At 37.4% G+C, this 20,179-nt stretch overlaps 1 protein-coding gene across 1 annotated transcript in view; it reads left to right on the top strand.

Annotated features, from left to right (window-relative positions):
- The window catches only part of LOC123925147 (phospholipid-transporting ATPase IB-like), a 596,799-nt gene that overhangs the window by 164,839 nt on the left and 411,781 nt on the right, over nt 1-20,179 (top strand). The window contains exons 10-15 of the mRNA XM_045978322.1: nt 232-343; nt 6,579-6,744; nt 11,533-11,660; nt 12,499-12,576; nt 15,016-15,104; nt 19,441-19,485. Coding sequence (XP_045834278.1) covers nt 232-343; nt 6,579-6,744; nt 11,533-11,660; nt 12,499-12,576; nt 15,016-15,104; nt 19,441-19,485 — 618 coding nt within the window. The remainder of the gene's footprint in view (nt 1-231; nt 344-6,578; nt 6,745-11,532; nt 11,661-12,498; nt 12,577-15,015; nt 15,105-19,440; nt 19,486-20,179) is intronic.

A 20,179-nucleotide genomic window follows, 5' to 3' on the forward strand; every position in this document is an offset into this window, starting at 1 on the left:
TGAATGGATAGGATGAAACATTTTTGTGGGTCTTTCTCTTTTTTTCTTTTTTTTTTTATAGATGAAGGGAGTGGTAACCTTTATTGCCCCTCTATCTCAGTGAAATAGTTCAAATCTGACTAAAAGAAACTACTGAATTAATTAATTAATTGTGGGTTTATGTTTAAGGGGGAAAGCTCATGCTTATTTGTCAAACTATCATTAAATATAAATGTTGTTTCTTATTTTTAGCCCTGTTCCCCTTGGGCCTGACCAGATCTTATTAAGAGGTACACAGCTTAGAAATACTCAGTGGGTCTTTGGCATAGTTGTTTACACTGGACACGACACCAAACTCATGCAGGTAAAACATTTCTATGCTGAAAAACAATGCTGATTTCAGTCTTTGCTCTTTCTGTCCGTTTTTACGAAGTGGAGAGTGCAAATGCAGATGTTGCGTTTAGGGGCTCAAATCTGTCTGTGAACCTAAATTTAGAAAGGAAGTACATTTTATTTCTTGTTCCTTGGGTACTTTTTCTGGGATTTCCATTATTCTGTCAGATATTTGTTACCTCTTACTTGAAATACCAATGGTCTTTGTTTTTACCGGATTTAGGGGGACAGCCAGTTCTAACTTATTTTATCTTCTGGACTTAAACAGAGATTCATTCTAACTTCCTTATATCTCTCCTTCTCTTCCTCACCCCACAAATTAGGATTTAATAGTAAATTGTCCTTTTAATTGAATCCTTGGCAATTTAAAATCAGTTATTTTTGTACTAATATTTATTCTTCATACACAAAAAATTAAGTTAAAATGATTTTGCTCTTCCTCCCTTTTAATGATTTTCAAAATATTTGTGAATTTACAGCTGTCCGCATTTGTATTATGATGTATTTGGCCAGACAGCTTTTGAAATTCTGTATAAATCAGTGTCCCAATGTGTCATTTCTTCTATTTCTTTGATATCTTTTGGATCTTATTTTGCTAATGGTTGCTGTTCATGAGAATCAGTTTTTCAGCTTGTCTGCTCTTTTGTATCACTTCCAAAGCATGTGTTTGACTGTATTTCTTAGTTCAAAACTATTTAGTGACTACCACGCACCAAGTCTTGAAGTAGGCCATGTGGACACAATAGTGAAATGTCAAGCTCACCCTTTGGAAGCTGCACAGACTAAGGAGTAAGATGGAATTACCGGGTAGAATGAGAATAGCTGCAGTATGTATCATTACAAAGGGCCTTGGGTGTCTACAGAAAGGCCAGGCAACCCAGGATTGGAGCCATTGGTTGACTAGATACAAGAAACCCATTTTAATTGGGGAGAGTTAGGGGGCGGGGCTCTTGTGTTGGTCCACTGTTTGAGGTCAGGTGAGGAGGAGAGCAGTTAAATGTTGATTAGAACAGATGAGGTGATAGACCCCATGTCTACCCCAGCTGGGAGATACAATGTAGATGGGGTGGCAGGGAGTGGGGGAGATGATTAACATAAGAAGGTTTCAGAGGCTCAACCGGTTGAGGTTGATTGGTGTGTAGGGCACTTGTCTTGGAGTTTCTGGGGTGGAGAGACCAGGGAGTGAGCTATAGGAGTAGGGAGCTAATGGTAAAGCTGTGGGAGGCCATTTGAGGACTGAGAGATAATACATCCGGTGCTCCATGCTCTGATTTTTAAAGACATGATAATGGCAGGGCTGGGGCCAAGATGGATATCATAAGCCAACCGCTCACTTTTTTAGAGAGTGAGGAACGTGGCTGAGAGGTTAGTGGGTTTGTTGAGCAAGAGGCAGAAGGCAATGTAGCCAAATGGCATGAGTTTCCCGAGTGAGTGTTTTAACATGGCATTAGAGGCAGAAAGCGTCAGAAGTACTGTTGGCTTCAGATTCCAAGGCACGTGAGTCTTCACTAGAGCACTCTGCTTGAGAGGCTTCAGGGAAGGATGACCTCAGCTGGGTAAGAAAAGCTCCCAAAGGAGGATGAGGACATGGAGAAGTTTTGGTCTTGGGACGATAGGGTGTGTTGGAATGGCTGCAGGGAGTGTGTGCATGAGGGTGGGAGATCCATGGTGGCTGAGAGAACAAATTCTGGTGAATGTCGAGGCCCTCTTGGATGGGTCAAGATTATTCAGTGTGTCTGAGATGCGTTTCATCTGTCCTTCCTGCTAGGTCCTCACTGGTTCGGAACCGACTAGAAAGTTCAAAGTTTGTTGGTTCTAAGCACCCTGTGTGTGGAGACTTTACCTTGATGAATGGTTTAGTGCTCCACCACCTACTAAGTATCCTCTGACTTCCTAGTCCAGTCCCAGCAGCCACACCCAACACTTGGAGCTCTACTAACCGCAGATCACTTCTGCTTTTATGATGAAGAGACAGAGATGACAAAGACTTAAGGAAGCTCAGATTTAGGTGGGGCGCCAACACCTGTTTTTAGATTGTGCATATTACAAATCTAACCACTCTCCAAGATTCCTGGTATACCAGTTGTTTTTTTCAGGGTGACATTGGTTGTACAGCTTTGTAGCTAAGGTGTAAGAGTTATACCCCAAAATGGTCCCATCATCTTTTCAGTTAGCAAGGTGTGCACAAAGCTACCTCATGACATTTGCTCTTATGAGGGAGATAGGCACTTCTCCTTGCACCTACGTGTGATAGGCCTGTGCAAGTCTTATTATGTGTTGACTATCCTAGTACAGAATGATGGAAAGACCCAGAAACATCTGCACTAGACTTGCTGTGCCTTTAAAGAGGACTGAAACAACAAGTAAAAATAATGAGTTTTCAAGAGGAATGTAATATAACACTTATAGCTGGAAGTCATCTTGTTTGTGAAATAACATTTTTTTTGTCTGGGCTTGTGCTGCTTGACCACAGAGGGGAAGCACGATTGCTTTAGGGTTCTTCTACTTTTTTGTTTGTTCTGTAAACTCACACCTCAGTGTCTTCCCTTCAGAGTTTTCTTGTTTCAAGTTCAGTATAGTTACATGCAGAAATATTTTCAGTATTACTGCTTCTATTGGTTGAAGGGGAAAGAGGTATCATCACTTTAATTACAGCAAATACGTAGTGCCAACATGCATTATTCTAAGCGATTTGCATGTATTAACTCATTTATTCCTCATAATGGCTCTATGAGGAAAATACTATTATTGTGCCCATTTTCTAGATGAGGACAATGAGACCCAGTGTCTAAGTGGTTACCGAAGTTATACATCCACTCAGAAAGATGTAGGATTCAAACCTAGGCAGTTTGGCTCCTGAGTCCATGTTCTCTCTAGTTACTCTATGGACTACTTTCTTAGGAGGGCAGAAAGTGTTTAAATTCAGGTCAATTATAAATGTTTTCAAACTCTGACATTTTGGGTTTTATTTGTAACACTATAAATAAAATTTTTATTAAATACATTTATTAGCACTAGTTTCCTAGTTTTTTTTTTTTTAATAGTAAAACATTCTAAGAAAACTAAATGACTAATACAGATGGTTCTGGAGTTATATATAGCTACTTAATTCAAGTGTTTATTATTTTTATCACTATTTAAATTTTGTTGAATTAACAAACCATAAACATAACTTTTTGCTATACAATTCTATGTGTTTTAATATGTGTATAGATTCATGTAATCTCTAATATCTTCACGAAAGATGTTAATTGAAAGATGCTTATTTCTATCAAGAACTCCATTACTCAAAAGTGCAGTATTTTCTAAGAATTTTAAGGAAAAATTAAAATGCTAGTCAGAATTTAACATTACAAGCTCCTCATTGAAAGTTGAAATGTTCAGGGAATGGGAGTGAGTAGGCAGAACTTGACTTTCCACAAAGTGTGTGTGATGAAGTTTTAGGCACTTATATTGGACTAAAGATAATTTTTCCAAACCCTGTTGACTGCCATGACTGAACCATTGGAAAAGATCAGAAGCCAGTGAACTAGTGGAATCCTAGAAGTGATGCTTATTGTAAATTTTCTTTTTCTCCCTGTATTCCAGTGAATGTTAAAAATAATAAGATCAGGAGTTTTAAAAGATTGGGGTAGACAGTCTTGGAACTAGTCTGTTGGCTTCTTCTGTAAGACCCGAGGTGATACGTTTTCCCTAGCAACCTGTAGATGGGATTTGATCTATGGGTCAGCCTTCATTAATAGATTTCCATTTAGAAATTTAAAGGATTTTTTTTAATCTGTAAAGGACAAATAATTCAGAGAACTGAAGTGAAAGGGAGGAAAGAGAATATAAAGAAAGATGTTGCTGTAGTTCTTAAATACTGAAACATTTCAAAACTGCCAATAAACTGAGTTCCCACCTCTCCACCCCTGCAGAAAACCAGGCCATGATCGTAGTATGTGTGTGATGTTGTTGTATGAACTTCTCTAGGCAACTTAGGGATGAATTGCTCTCGTTTTTCATTTGATTTTATTTTTATGTTGTGGCTTCATTCATATTCTTATTTTTGGAGACCTTTTCATCCTAGCTCCTTTAATGATCAGATGAGATGAGAATCGTAAAGAATGTTGACTGAAGGGGCGCCTGGGTGGCTCAGTGGATTGGGCCGCTGCCTTCGGCTCAGGTCATGATCTCGGGGTCCTGGGATCGAGCCCCACATCGGGCTCTCTGCTCCGCAGGGAGCCTGCTTCCTCCTCTCTCTCTGCCTGCCTCTCTGCCTACTTGTGATCTCTCTCTCTGTCAAATAAATAAAATCTTTAAAAAAAAAAAAAAAAGAATGTTGACTGAAGTTTTGCACAAGGCACAATTTTTATGGCCATTTAATGCCTCTAAAGCTTTCAGATCACCTGATTTTTGTAAATCGATGTTGCTAGTAGAGAGAGCAAGCTTGTGACTCATGGAGAGAGACCTGTAGACTAATGCTCCTGTGTCCATCTGCCCCTATCTACTTTCTGGCTTCTGATCTAATCCAGGCTCTGCTTACCTCTAGGAATGGATTATTACCATCTTCTGGGTTACTGTATTAGTTTCCATTGCTGCCATAACAAATTACACAAATTTAGTAGCTTAAAATAACACAAAGTTGTCATGTTACGGTTCTGTATGTCAGAAGTCTGATATGGGTCTTATTTATGTCATGAGGCCCGCAGGGCAGCATTCCTTTCTAGACAACTCAAGGAGGTTCTAGAGGAAAATCTGGTCCTTGCCTTTTCTAGCTTCTAGCACTGCCCAGATTTCTTGACTTGTGACCCCCTTTTCCACTGTCAAAGCTGGCAATATTGCATTTCTTGGGCTATTCTTGTGTGGTCACATTTCCCTCTGACTGTAGCCAGGAAAGGATCTCTTCATTTTCTGTTTTTAAGGGCCTGTGTGGTTAAATTGGACCTACTTGCATAATCCAAGAAAATTTCCTCAAGTCATATCCTTATTTTTTTTAAATTTAAGGTTTTCTTTTGTTTGTTTGTTTGTTTGTTTTTTAAGGAGCGAGAGACAGTTTGGGGGAAGGGGGAGGAGAGTAGAGGGAGAGGGACAAGCAAACCCCATGCTGAGCGTGGAGCCTGACATAGGGTTTGATCCCGGGATGCTGAGATCATGACCGGAGCCAAAACCAAGAGTCAGACCCTCAACTGACTGAGCCATCCAGGTACCCCAGTCATATCCTTAATTTAATCACATAGGCAAAACCCCATTTATCACATAAAATAATGTATTTACAGGCAGGGTCCAGGTATCAGAGCATGGATGTCATTGGCAGAGCCATTATTTTTCCAGCCACAGTTACAGTCAGAACATTTTTAGTAAATTAGCTGCAGGTGCATAATTGTCTAGTGCAAATAGTTCTATTGACTTTTCCAGTGCTGAGAGAATATAGTTTCAAAATTTTCACTTATGTGTAGGAATCCTTGAATCTGGCTTTAACGAATCTTTCTGAACTCACTTGCCAACACTGGCTTCTGCTCGAGCTGGGATGGTTTCCCTACCTGCAGTGAGAAGTCAGACCATGCATGTTTATAGATGGCTAGGCTGTTTTCCACTTTTGTTTTACTTTCCTGTCTACATTCTGTTTATGACTCAAGACTGCATTCAGACTTCTCACGGCCACTAGAGCTTTCCTGACTTTCCTGCTTGTTTCTTGTTCAGTTTTCCAAATGAACTCTGTCCATTCATTTATTTTGAATCCTATTGATGTTAAAACCTATTTTGCGTTTTGGATGTGTCTGTGTCTGTGTATGTCTTTGTTCCCTCAATTTTCTTCAATACTTCAAAAATAGTTCTTTGTGTATTAATTATAGAGCTCTATTATTTGAAGATTCAGTCTAGATTTTTATGGTACAGAATCTTTAAGTTTCTCTTAAATTAATGACATCCTGATTTCTTTTAAACTGATTTTAAGTGATTTAGAACTTTTTTCTGAGATTGCAAAAGTAGCTAGTTTTATAACTAAAATGTAATCATAAGTACAGATTGAATCATGAGGAGTCAAAATGTGTTCTTTATTTAAAACTAACTGTTGATTCAGGAGCATGGTACACTTTAATTGGTTATTTGGCAAAAATACAGTCTTTTTATTTGTTGAATTTGGTTAACTTACCTCCTTTTCTCCCCACTCCTTAACCCCAAGCCTGTTCTGTGACTCTTATTCATTTTTCAATGCTGTTGTACAGAATTCCACAAAAGCACCCCTCAAAAGATCGAATGTTGAGAAAGTGACCAATGTGCAGATCCTGGTGTTGTTTGGCATTCTCTTGGTCATGGCCTTGGTGAGCTCGGTGGGGGCCCTGTACTGGAATGGGTCTCAAGGTGGAAAGAACTGGTACATCAAGAAGATGGGTAAGTGTCAGGAGGGAGTACTTGTTGAGGTAGGATGAAACTACTTTGGAACACCCTTCCAAGTGTGGTTTATGTGTGGTGTCCATGCCATCCTTCATTCTTTTGGCTACTCTATAAAAGGTCAGCTTTCTTGAAAGATTAGGAGTCATGTGATGAAATGAAGACGGACACAAGTGGAGATTGCTTTATATTCAAATGATTGTATTTGTAACTCTTTTTTGAGTTATTTTCTTAGTAGTTGCTCTAGGAATTATAATGTCTTAGAGAATCAGCATTTGGTTCAGATTAATACTAACTTAATTCCAGTAAAATACAGAAATTTTATTCCAGTATAGATTCATTTCTTGCCCTGCTTTGTGCTATTATCATATATATTACATCTGTGTTATCAGTCCAACAATCCAGTGTTATAATTGTTGCTTTATATTATCCAATGTCGATTAAGCAAAAAGAAAATATAGAGTTGTTCTACATGAATCTACTTATTCACTATTTCTAGTGCTCTTCATTTCTTCCTGTAGATTTAGTTACCAGCTTGTGTTATTTCTTTGCTTCTTGTAGCTTTATCCTCTCATTCCTTTGTGCTGACATATATATTACATCTGTGTATAAGTCCAATGATACACTTTTATAATCATTTTTGCCATGTTTCTTTAAGTCCAAAAGAAAGGATAAAAAATATGTAATTGTCTTTTGTAAGTACCTGTGTTATTACCTTACTGATATCCTTTATGTTTAATTCCTGTTTAGTATCATTTCCTTTCATCCTGGAGAATTTCTGTTAGTATTTCTGAATGTAAGGCAGATTGGATAGCAACAAATTCTCTGTTTTTATCTTGGAATGTGTTAATTTCTCCTTTGTTTTTGAAGCACAGTTTTGAAGATACAGGATTCTTGTAGAGTTCTTGGTTGATGCTTTTTTCCTTTTAGTACTTTGCCGATGCTGTCCTACTCCCCTCTGGCCTCCATTGTACTGACGGGAAGTCAGCTGTTAATCTTACTTTTTCTCTTATAGTGGATCATTTTCTATTGTTGCTTTCAGAATTGTCCTTGATTTTCAAACTTTGAGTTTACTTTGTTTGGAATCTATTGAGCTTTGTGGAAGTGTACAGTAATATTTTTCATCAAATTTGGGAAGTTTCAGCTATCATTTATTCAAATATTGTTTCTGCCACATCTTCACTCCCTTCTCTTTCTGATAATTCCATTGTGTGCATGTTGGTCCACATACTATGACTTTAGGCTCTGTTAATTTTTCCTTGTTCTGTTTTCTTTCTGTTCTTGAGATTAGGTAGTCTCTATTGATCTGTATTGAAATTAGTCTGTTTCTCTCTTCTGCTAGCTCGCATCTACTCTTCAGCTCCACTGGCAATTTTTTTCATTTCAGTTATCATCCTTTTCAGTTTAATAATTTCCACTTGGTTCTCTATTTCATCTCAATGTTTTCTGATCAGTTATTGTCATACTTTCTTTTAATTCTTTTAACAGTTTCTTTTAGTTCTTTAAATATACTTTTAACAGCTTCTTTGAAGTTTTTAGTCCATCATTTGGGTCCCTCTCAAAGGCAGTTTCTATTGCTTTTTTCCTATTTCTTTGTATGTTTCATAGTTCTTTGTTGTTGAAAGTGGGCGCTTTAGGTAATATGCTGTTGCAATTCTGGATTCTGTTTCCTCTTTGTCCCGGGGCTTGTTGCTTTTTTCTTCTTTTGTTTTTTTTTGTTTTTTAAATCTGTTTAGTGACTCGCCTGGAAAAGCTCCGTGAGGTCTGTTTTCTCCTGCAGTGTGCAGCCTGCTGATACTGCTCAGCTTTAGTCCCATGCTTTGAGTTTCTAATGTTTTAAAAATATATAGTTTACTGTATATAGTGGTTTTTGTATATTCACAGATTGTGGACATTTACCCCTTACCTAACTTTAGAACATTTTCATCACCACAGAAAGAAACCCAATCTTATTTAGCAATCACTCTTCTCCTTGTTTTTGTTTTTAAGCCTGGATTCCTAGGGGTCAGCATAGCTTAGAGGTTAGCCAGTGACAGGTCAGAGGTTCTTTGACCTCTGGCTTGTGGAATGCCTTCAATGTTGGGAATTCAAAGTCCACAACATTCAGTCAGGGCCTGGTAGCTCACAAGTACCCTCTCTGGTCCCTCCTGAGCTGATGCAGCCTTGTGCTTGGACATGACCTTCTGTCCATCAGGATTCAGTGTGATCTTACCAAGGTTTCGTAGGCCATTCCTTTCCATAGGTATCCCTGTTTAATTTCTGGCTAGTCTTCTGGTTTTTCCCCTCTATGAGCATTGGGAGATATCTGTCTTCCTTAATTATTAGCCACTGGGATCTCTATTGTTTTTGACAGTGCCCTCGGCATGGCTTTTTTCATGCTGTGTTCCAAATAATGTTAGCTTCCTCAGGCTGTTCCTGTCCTGACAACCTGCCTTACTCTTGAGTACCAGCCTGCCTCACCCTGGGATAGAATTTCTGCAATATGGAGCTGGGGGTGCAGGGGGTGGGGTGCGAGCTGCCAGTCCCAACCACCCACCCAGAACAGAATTTAAGCATCATGGTCAAGGGGAAAGGAGAGGGAAATAGCTTCTGACTTAAATGCCGAAGGTTTCCACTTAGATTAAATAGATTTTTTTTTTAATACACGATTTTGAATTTTTTGTATGTGCTGTGATCACTTTCTAAGCACTTTAAATGCTTGCTTTTGATAATTCTGTTTAATTTTATTGCTCCCTTTTTTGGAGAGATCTGTCAATCTCCTTGCACAGCAATTCCAGAATATAAAATTTAATGACAAAACACTTCAAAAAAATTTTGAATTTTAAAATTTTGGAATCTTTGCTTGAAGTTTTTGTTATTCTTTCCTTTAAATATATTTTGGTTGAACTGATCAAAACATTTTTTTCCTTTTCTAATTATCTTGTGCAGAAAAAAATCAAACACTTTTAAATGTTCAGGAGAACTATTGTTGCCACTTTACAAATATGACTGGGAAAACTCTTGGTTTTGGTTCTTAAAATTTGGATTTGGACCATGTTATATGTCTAGCTTCCAATATAAAGACTGATACTTTGTGTACATATATATTTTCAAAATGTCAAAATGTCAAGATCTGGGTAAATAAAGAGCATTGACACAATCTTGGTATATAGACTTTGTGGAAGCTGGCATTTAAATTGCCTAATGCCAAACTCCAGTACTACCTGCATGACTGATGGTGGAAGAACAGTCTTTGTGTCCCACCCATAACGCTGTCTGCTTTGTTTTCTAATGGAAAAGTTGGAGTAGCTCTGTTAAAGCCATCAGACTTCACATTTGCATCGTCACTGTTGGAACTTTGACTTCCTTCAGTTTCTATCAGATTCTGTCCTTGCTCATCTTCACTTGCTTGTTTTTGTTTGGCTGACTGAACTTCAATACATAGCTTCTTCCTTGAATGTGCTCTGCTTATTGATAATAGATATGATCATTCAAAGCTGTTTTTGGCCTGGATTCAAACCTGACATCTTAAATTTCTTAATACATAATTCTAATTGAAGGATAATTGTTCCTAAGCAGATTATACCTCAGGAATATTTGTTAACTATTGGTACTTGGAGATGCTATTTAGCGAGTACTTAATTCAAAAGAACACGGTTGCAAAGTAACATGTCAAAGAAAAGCAATTGGCAGGAAAAAACAGAAGCCTTGGTAGGTGAGAAGAAAATGAAGGATGGTAGGACCACCACCAGCTTGTGTCTACTCCCTTCATCCTTTACCAGCCCCTTATCCTGCCATCACAGCTATCCACTAGAACTCGCAGTCTGAGTCAAACCACAACCATTTGACTAATTTCCTGGGGGGAAAATTCAACTATAGTTTGAAGTCCTTACAAGTTACTAATCTCCAATCCCCAGCCTTTTGCTGTCTTGAAATACCAGTTCTCTCAAGAGGCATCTTTAATACCAGTCAAACATTTAGCCTGCTGCAACAACTCTCCCTCACCTCCTGCCAAGTTAAGCGCTTACTACTCTTTCCTTCAACCAGGGTATCATGGTCATCAGGAGAAGGACTTTTGTCCTTTTGATACAGACCTTGTACCTCTTTTCTCTCTCCTGGTTCCTCTTCCTGTCTAAGCTGACCCTACTTCTGCTTTGGAGTCTGTCCCCTCGGGGTCTTGATCCATCTTTAGGGGTCCTCTTCTGTTAAGATTTTCTTCTGTTATCTTCAATAAATGGCTCCAGCCTTCCTTCTTCCTTCTCTTTACCTGCTACCACTGACACTTTCCTGCGTCTTACAAACTCTGTGGCATATCCCTTACAGACGTTTGACATGCCTATCTTCTTTTCTGCATCCTTTTTAGTTAGCTGTCATTTCTCTTTCTGGCAAAACTTGAGTAAAGCCTGTCTTCTTCCAATGGCCTTTGGTGACCATGCCTTCCCATTAAAATAAACCTTTCTTCCTGGTTTCAGCAACGTCCTGTGAACTCCTTCTCAGTAGATGTATGCTGCTGCATGCTCAGGAAGGGGCATGCTCGCTCCTGCTCACTCCTGCTCGCTTCCCTCCCCTACAGCCTCCTGCTAGAAGCCAGCCCTTTATTAGAAGAGATTGGTTTAATAGTCTTTGTATTCACTGTTCATGCCACATAGTAAGTGCTCAAAAACTGTTTTAACTCAAATCTCTTAATTCATGCATAAGTCAGTAGATTTTTCTGGTGAACACCTTTTAGAAAAGTCCACAATAATAGAGTAAAAAGAAACTGACTGAGAGAAACAGAAGTGATACAGGTACTCTGGTTTTTGTCCACAGACACAACCTCGGATAATTTCGGATATAACTTGTTGACATTCATCATCTTGTACAACAATCTTATTCCCATCAGTCTGTTGGTGACCCTCGAGGTTGTGAAATACACTCAAGCCCTTTTTATAAACTGGGTGAGTATCACAGCAGAGCCCAAAACTGAGCTGCCGGAGCAATGTCAACCACTGTTTTCTCTCAGAGCATCAGTCCTTCACCTGAGCCCCCAGAAAAGGGCGAAAATAGTTCATTTAGGATGGGGTCTGGGACTTAAACTGGCCAGAGAACTGGCAAGCCTGTCCCTGAGCTGGTGATGGCAAAGAATGGTTACCTGACACCTCAGCTTCCTGTCTATGAAACAGGAGGACATTGGTGCTTATTTATTCAAGGGGTTCTTGTGAGGATTAGGTGAGATCGTCAAGGCAGAGTGCTTAGCAGGTGCGTGCCTTCAGGTGAGTGGGCACGAAATGGCTGCAAATGCTACTCCTGCTTTTACAGTCTCATTAGTGCTGCATGAAAGGTCTCACAGGTGTGTCTAGTTCAGTGTGCATTACAGGTCAAAGGTCATGGGGACCCTAAACTTTGGATTCTGTCGCAAGAGTGGAGGTGGAATTTTAAAGGAACTGCCATACCACGAAGCACTGGACTTCAGCAGCCAGTATTTGTAGAGAGGGCACTTTCACTTGCATTTTTATTTGATCTTCGCAACAATCCCATGAAGGAGGTATTGGCTGAGCTCAGAAGTCTGGGTTAGTCTAGGTCATGCAATGCTCATCTCGAAACTAAGTCTTTTGTCTATAAATTGCATGTTTTCTTCTTCTAGCACAATGTTTCTCTATAGTAATAGCTACTTTTACCCCCAAATTAATGTTGAGCCCTAATATTATCTGTTGTAGCTTCTTTTCTGCGCTAGTCTAAATGAAGGAATAATGGTATATATTTTCTGAAGCATCCTCCACCCCTTCTCTCTCTCAGGACACAGACATGTATTATCTAGGAAACGACACTCCTGCAATGGCCAGAACCTCAAACCTCAATGAAGAGCTTGGGCAGGTGAGACCCTCTTTGGAAACTTTGGTAGTGGTGACTCCAGTACCAGAGGAGACAAGTGCTAGAACCACGAGAGATTTTGGAAAAATCGTTCTTTATGAATGTGGTTATGATGTCTGAAGTGCTATGTATGTAGCATTTTAAAGTATTGTGAAATAGAAATGTTCGTCGGCTTTGACCTGCTTTTTGAGACATCAGTGTATTTTATTATCTCAAAGGTACCTGCAAAAAAAATTACAAAAAATAAAGTGTAACATTACTTTGGACATTAAAATTTTTTATCGGAGTAAATGATGGGGAAACCAGTGGTTCGGATATGAAGGTATTGGGTATTCTTACAAAACATGGCAGAGCTCATTTGAAGGACATAAATCTATTAAATTTCTCACATGTTTAAGATTTGGTTTCTGGAACATTGCAGGGAATGGGTTTCTTTTTCGCCATCATCCTTGAAACTCCTGTTACATTTAATGAGTTGTGTTTTGCATTATATCTTCATCTTATGTTGAAATTATGATAAGGAATACTTTCTTTGAATGCGCTGCAATTAAAGATTATAATTTCATTTTATACAACTTATTTAAACCTCCCAACAGCCCTAGGGGGTGGGTGCTATATATGTGAGACTAAATTTGCCTCCTCTTTGAACCCTTTTACAGTTTTTCAGGTAAAGTTAATTTATCTTTCTTCTATGTCTCCATAACAGTCTCTCCAATTATGAATACAGTAAAGTGAGAGACATAATAGTGATGTGGTGTCTGTTTCCATCTTGAGCCTTTCGAGCCCATTTGAGGGTGTGGTTGTGCCTAGGATGAGGTCTTATGTTGTCTTGGTCAGTCTAGCATAGCGCTCAGTATCCCATTGTTCTCAGGACCCATTAAACTGGATCCCAGTATTCAAAGGATTAAAAGTGCTCAAGTTGTACCCAGGATAATAATTAATCCTAGTTGGGAATATGGGAAAAGTTTGCTTGCTCAAATGTTTTGAGTTGCAACTTAAGAGTAAGTTAAAATTCAATAGGAGAATGAGAGCAAATCTGGATAATTCCTTATTAGAAGATTTTCTTTTTTTTTTTAACATTTTCGTATAATCTTTTTATTTTTTAAAAAAGAGGCAGAAGGAAACACATTATTGGAAGGCTGATTCTACTGAATTTTTTATACCCCTAGACTTACTGCAAAAGATTTTATAAAAATCTTTTATAAAAACTTATTTATAGTTGGAGCATTAACTACACATATCTTACTATTTTTTTTATTTCTATATAATATTTGACTTCTTTAGGAACGTTGATAATTTTCTTCTACTTGACGGCCCTTTGATTGCTTAAAAGATAATTCATAGTATATTTGCCTTCTTTGTATCATTAAGAAAAAGTACAGAATAAGTAATTCATGGTATTAATCCCTCTTCCATTAAACAGTAAAGCATGGCTTCCCTTTGCAATCCCCGGAGTAATGTCCAGCATCCAGCAGCAGTCATGGCTGGAGAAACTAGAATTTTTACTGGAGACAGTTCTTTGGTTACTCTTCCTTCCCAATCTATGATATGATTTTCCAGGTTGTTACACGTAAAATTGATGTTCTGGCCAAACTCTTTTTTTTCATAGATTGGGGCCATGAAGGATGAAGCAACTTTTCTAGAGTCCATATGACTAGTTAGTATCCAGAGCCTGAACTGGGCTGCTGTCCTCTTGTGATCTTGAACTCCTTTCCTTCTTGCCCATCACATGATCCACTGGAGAGAACGTAATTCACACAGCGTATATGCATTTGGAGCTCATCTCTTCTGCATTCAGTTAATTAAGTCGAAATGGTTGGCTTGACCTCTAGGGATTTTCTCTTTTCATCTTCTTATGTTGAGAGCTTGGAGTATTAAATCTGTAAAACTTTGTATCTCAAAACGTTATGTATAATCTATAGCACTCCTGTGCCGCCTTCAAGTAATCTTAATTGTTACTGTGAAGGAGGAGCCTTTCTAATCCAACTAGGAATGGAGTGGTAAAAAAACATTCGAGGGTGGCCAAAGTTTGAGCTTGTTGTCATACATTGAATGCTAGACTGGAGTGCTGTGTGAGATCGTGGGAATACATTAGAGAGTGATCTGTGTCTTTGAGATGTTTTGTGGCAGAACATAGTGCTTATGTGTATACATCGACATGGTTCCAGGGCTGTTACCGGTAGCCTCCTTTGCACATTTCCACGCAATTCGATTCTAGGCTTGGTTAGTGGAAAAGGTTTTCAAGTGGCCAAAGCAATAAAATATATTAATTTTTATAATAATTTATAATTGTAACATATATAATTATAAAATATATTTTACTGTGAGGAAATTTGCCTTTTAAAATTAATAAAGATTTTGAAAAATATAGAAGGAAAGGCATTCTCTGTCTCTGCATCTAACTACAGTGTTGATGTATGTTTCTTCCATCCTTTGATTTAGGTGAAATACCTCTTTTCTGATAAAACTGGAACTCTCACATGCAATATTATGAACTTCAAGAAGTGTAGCATCGCTGGGGTAACCTATGGGTAAGCATGTTTATCACTTACTAAATGTTTGGTGTGCATTCTTCCAACGAAGTTCAGTTTTACCTGCTTAGCCAAATGCCTTCTTGATATTTTTGAAGGATATTTATAAGGGATTTAGATATGTAATTGCTACTGAATGTATTTAAAATTTAATGGGTCCCAACTTTGAACAGTTAACCAGTTTATTCTGCAAATATTTACCTAGTGAGAAATCCCTCGATTCAATGCTATACATTCAATTTTTAAAACTTTAATTCTATAAATGTAAATTCTAGAATTTACATTTATATTTATATATTTATAGTTTTATAGTTATATCTTTTTTATAGTTTTTACAGTTATAATCTAATAATTATAAATGTCTTACTCATATTTTGACTTGAATGCCTGTTTTTTTTTTTTAATCAATCTTTAGCTGATACGTAACATTATTAGTTTCAGATGTACAACATAATGATTCAGTGTTGGTATATACTACAAAAAGTTCACCACTGGAGGTCTCCTTACGACTGTCATCACATATGACTGAACAATTTATTTTTTCTTGTGATGCAAATTTTAAGGTCTATTCTTTTAGCAACTTTCAAATATGCAATATAATATTTATTATAAACTACGGTCTCAATGTTGTATGTCAAATTCCCATGACTTATTTATTTTAAGGGAACTTTTTACCTTTTGCCCCTTTCACCCATTTAGACCCTCCCTACCCCCTGCCTCTGGCAACCACTAACTTGTGCTCTGTATCTATGAGCTGCTGTTGCCTTTTTTGTTTTGTTTTGTTTTTTGAGTGCGCATTTAAGTAAGATTATATGGTATTTGTCTTTCTGTGTCTGACCTATTTCACTTAGCATAATACCCTCAAGGTCTATCCATGTTGCCACAAATGGCAAGATTTCCTTTTTATGGCTGGTTGATATTCTATTGTGTATATGTACCACATTTTCTTTATCCATTCATCTACTGATAGACTGAGGTTTTTTCTATATCTTGACTATTGCCAGTAATGCTGCTGTGAACATGGGGTGCATATATCATTTTGAGTTAATATTTTCATTTTCTTTGGATAAATACCCAGAATTGGAATAGCTGGGTCATATGGTAGTTCTATTTTTTTTAAAATTTTATTTATTTATTTGACAGAGAGAGAGAGAGATCACAAGTAGGCCGAGAGGCAGGCAGAGAGAGAGGGGAATCAGACTCCCTGCTGAGCAGAGAGCCCAATGTGGGGTTCGATCCCAGGACCCTGAGATCATGACCTGAGCTGAAGGCAGAGGCTTTAAACCACTGAGCCACCCAGGCGCCCCTGGTAGTTCTATTTTTAATTTTTTGAGGACCTCCATACAGTTTCCCATAGCAGCTGTACAAATTTACATTCCCACCAACAGCATACAAGAGTTCCACATCTTTGACAACATTTGTTACTTCTTCTAACCATTTTAACAGGTAGAAGGTGATATTTCATTAGGGTTTTTATTTTCATTTCCCTGATGATTAGTGATGTTGAACACATCTCTATGTATCTGTTGGTCATCTATATGTCTTCTTTGGGAAAATGTTTACTCAGATCTGCCCACTTTTAATCAGATTGGCTTTTTTTTTTTCTTTTGGCTATTGAGTAGTACGGGGTTTTATATATATCTATGTATAGGAAATTAACCCCTTACCAGGTATAAGTTCTATAAGTATTTTCTCCCATAGGCAGGTTGCCTTTTCATTTTGTTGATTTCCTTTGCTATACAGAATTTTTTTACTTTGATGTAGTCCCACACTTGTTTATTTTTGCTTTTGCTGCCTTTGCTTTTGGTGTCAGATCAAAAAAATCATTATCAAGACCAGTGTCAAGGAGCTTACTACCTATATTTTCTTCTAGGATTTTTATGGTTTCAGGTCTAACATTCAAGTCTTTAGTCCATTTTGAGTTAATTTTTGTATATAGTATACGATAGTGGTGCAGTTTGATTATTTTGCATGTAGCTGGCAAGTTTTCTCATTTATTGAAGAGATTGTCTCTTCCCCATTAAATATTCTTGGTGCTTTAATCAGAAATTAACTGACCCTAAGTGTGTGGATTTTATTTTGGGCTCCCTTTTTATGCCATTATGGTACTACTTTGATTAGTATAGTCTGACATCAGACTGTGTGATGCCCCTCGCTTTGTTTTTGTTTCTCAAGATTCCTTTGGCAATTTGGGTCTTTGTAGTTCCATACAAATTAGAATTGTTTGTTCTATTTCTGTGAAAAATACTGTTGGAATTTTGGCAGGTATTGGATTGACTCCGTAGATTGCTTTGGGTAGTATAGACATTTTGACAATATAAATTCTAGTCTACAAGCATGAGTATCTTTCCATTTATTTTATCTTCAGTTTCTTTCATGTCTTACAGTTTTCAGTATACAGTTTTTTCATCTTCTTGCTTAAATCGATTCCAAGGTATTTTTTTTAGATGCAACTATAAATGGGATTTTAAAAATTTCTTTTCTGATAGTTCATTATTAATGTATAGAAATACAACAGACCTCTCTGCATTGATTTTTATCCTACAACTGTACTAAATTCATTTATTCTAAGAGTTATTTGTTTATTCTTTAGGGTTTTCTATATATAGTATCATGTTATGTCTAAATAGTGACAGTTTTACTTGTATCTGGTTTGGGAGCCTTTCATTTTTCTTGCCTGATTGCTGTGGCTAGGACATCCAGTGCTGTGTTGAATAAAAGTGGCAAAAGTGGGCACCTTTTGCTTCCCGATCTTAGAGGGAAAGCTTTTAGCTTTTCACTAATGACTATGATGTTAGCTGTGGGCTTGTCCTATATGGTCTTTATTACGTTGATATATATTCCCTCTATACCCACTTTGTTGAGAGTTTTTATCATAAATGGATGTTGAATTTTTGTCTAATGCTCTTTTTGCAGCTAGTGTAATGGTCATGTGATTTTTATCTTCCATTGTGTTAATGTGGTGTGTCATATTGATTGAGTGCAGATGTTGGACCATCCCTTATCCCTGGAATAAATCTCAGTGGGGCTTGGTGTATGATTTTTTAAATGTATTGCTGAATTCACTTTGCTATTACTTTGCTGAGGATTTTTGCACTTGTGTTCATCAGGGGTATTGGCCTCTAATTTTCTTTTCTTGTGGTGCCCTTGTCTGATTTTTTATCAGGGTAACGCCGGCCTTGTAAAATGAGTTTGGGTTTCTCTCCTGTTGTTGGGAAGACTTTGATAAGGATTGGTATTCTCATTTGGGAGAATTCACCAATGAAACTGTCTGAACCGGACTTTTGATTCTTGGGAGGTTATTGATTACCGACTTAATCTCCTTATTAGTAATCAGTCTAAGATTTTCTGTTTCATCATGATTTGGTCTTCATCTGTTGTATGTTTCTAGGAATTCATTCATTTCTTTTTTTTTTTTTTTTAAAGATTTTTATTTATTTATTTGACAGAGAGAGATCACAAGTAGACAGGGAGGCAGGCAGAGAGGGAGGGGAAAGTAGGCTCCCCACTGAGCAGAGAGCCCAATGTGGGGCTCCATCCTAGGACTATGAGCCAAAGACAGAGGCTTAACCCATTGAGCCACCCAGGCACCCTGGAATTTATCCATTTCTTACAGGTTGTCCAATTTGTTGGCATATAATTGCTCATAGTAGTGTCTTATGATCTGTTATATTTCTGTGTTATCAGTTATAATTTGTCTTTTATTTCTGATTTTGAGTCCTCTTTTTTTTTTTCTTGATGACTCTAGCTAAAGGTTTGTCAATTTTGTTTATCTTTTCCAAGTACCGGCTGTTAGTTTCATTGATCTTTTCTATTGTCTTTTTCCCCTCTATTTCATTTATTTCCTGGCACTAATCTTTGCTACTTTCTTCCTTATACTAACTTTGGGTTTCATTTCTTCTTCTTTTCTAGTTTTTTGAGGTGTAAAATTAGGATGAGATTTTTCTTGATTTTTGATGTAGACCTATCTGTCATTATGAACTTCCTTCTCAGAACTGATTTTGCTACGTCCCATAAGTTTTACCATGTGGTATTTCCATTTTTCCTTTGTCTCAACATATTTTCCGATTTCTCTTTTGATTTCTCTTTGATCCATTGCTTGCTCAGTAGCATATTGTTTAGTCCCCACATATTTGTGAATTTTCAGTTTCATCCTGGTAATTGCTTTCTGGTCATACCTTTATAGTTGGAAATGATGCTTGTTAGGACTTCGGTTTTCTTAAATTTATGAAGACTATTTCATGGTCTCTCTATGATCCATCCTGGAGAATGTTTTTATGTGAGTGCCTCTTTTGATTACAGTATTGTGACCCCTCTGTTTCCCTCTTTCTGGCAGTCATTTTCCAGAATTGACAAGAGAACCATCGTCAGATGATTTTTGGTAAGTAGATACTAGCACTTCTTGATGCTTTAGTGGGAAGGAACTATTCTGTATTACATTTTTATCTGAAATTTTGTAAATAAAATTTCATATTTGTTATCCCAAGAGAAAACCAAATTAAAATTTTAAACATGAATATGGTCTTAAAAGTGTAGTAGAACTACAAGAATTTAACAAAAAATAGCAAGTCCTTAGTTTAGTACTTCCCACTCACTTCCCACTTCTTAGCATAATGTCTTCCAAGTTGTAACATACATATTGTAGCATGTATCAGGATTTTCTTCTCATTAAAGGCTGAATAATATTTCATTGTGCATACCACATTTTGCATATCCATTCATCTGGAGATGGGAATTTGGACTTTTTCTACCTTTTCTAGTGTGATTAATGCTGTTATGAGCATTGGTATATAAGTATCTGGTTCTCTGCTTTCAGTTTTTATGGGTATATACCTAGAAGTGGGATTGGTGGGTTGTGTGGTAATTTTATGTTTAAATTTTGAGGAAACACCAAACTCTTTTCCATAGCAGTTGTACCATTTACATTTCTGTCAGTAGCACACAGTTTTCCCATATCCTCATGACACTCATTAATTTCCGTTTCTTTACTATATATAATAGCCATCCCAGGGGGTGTGAAGTGGTATCTCATTTTGGTTTTGATTTGCATTTCTCTTAGGATTAGTGGTGATGTG

Source organism: Meles meles, chromosome 14 (assembly GCF_922984935.1).
Source record: "Meles meles chromosome 14, mMelMel3.1 paternal haplotype, whole genome shotgun sequence".
Classification (NCBI taxonomy): Eukaryota; Metazoa; Chordata; class Mammalia; order Carnivora; family Mustelidae; genus Meles; species Meles meles.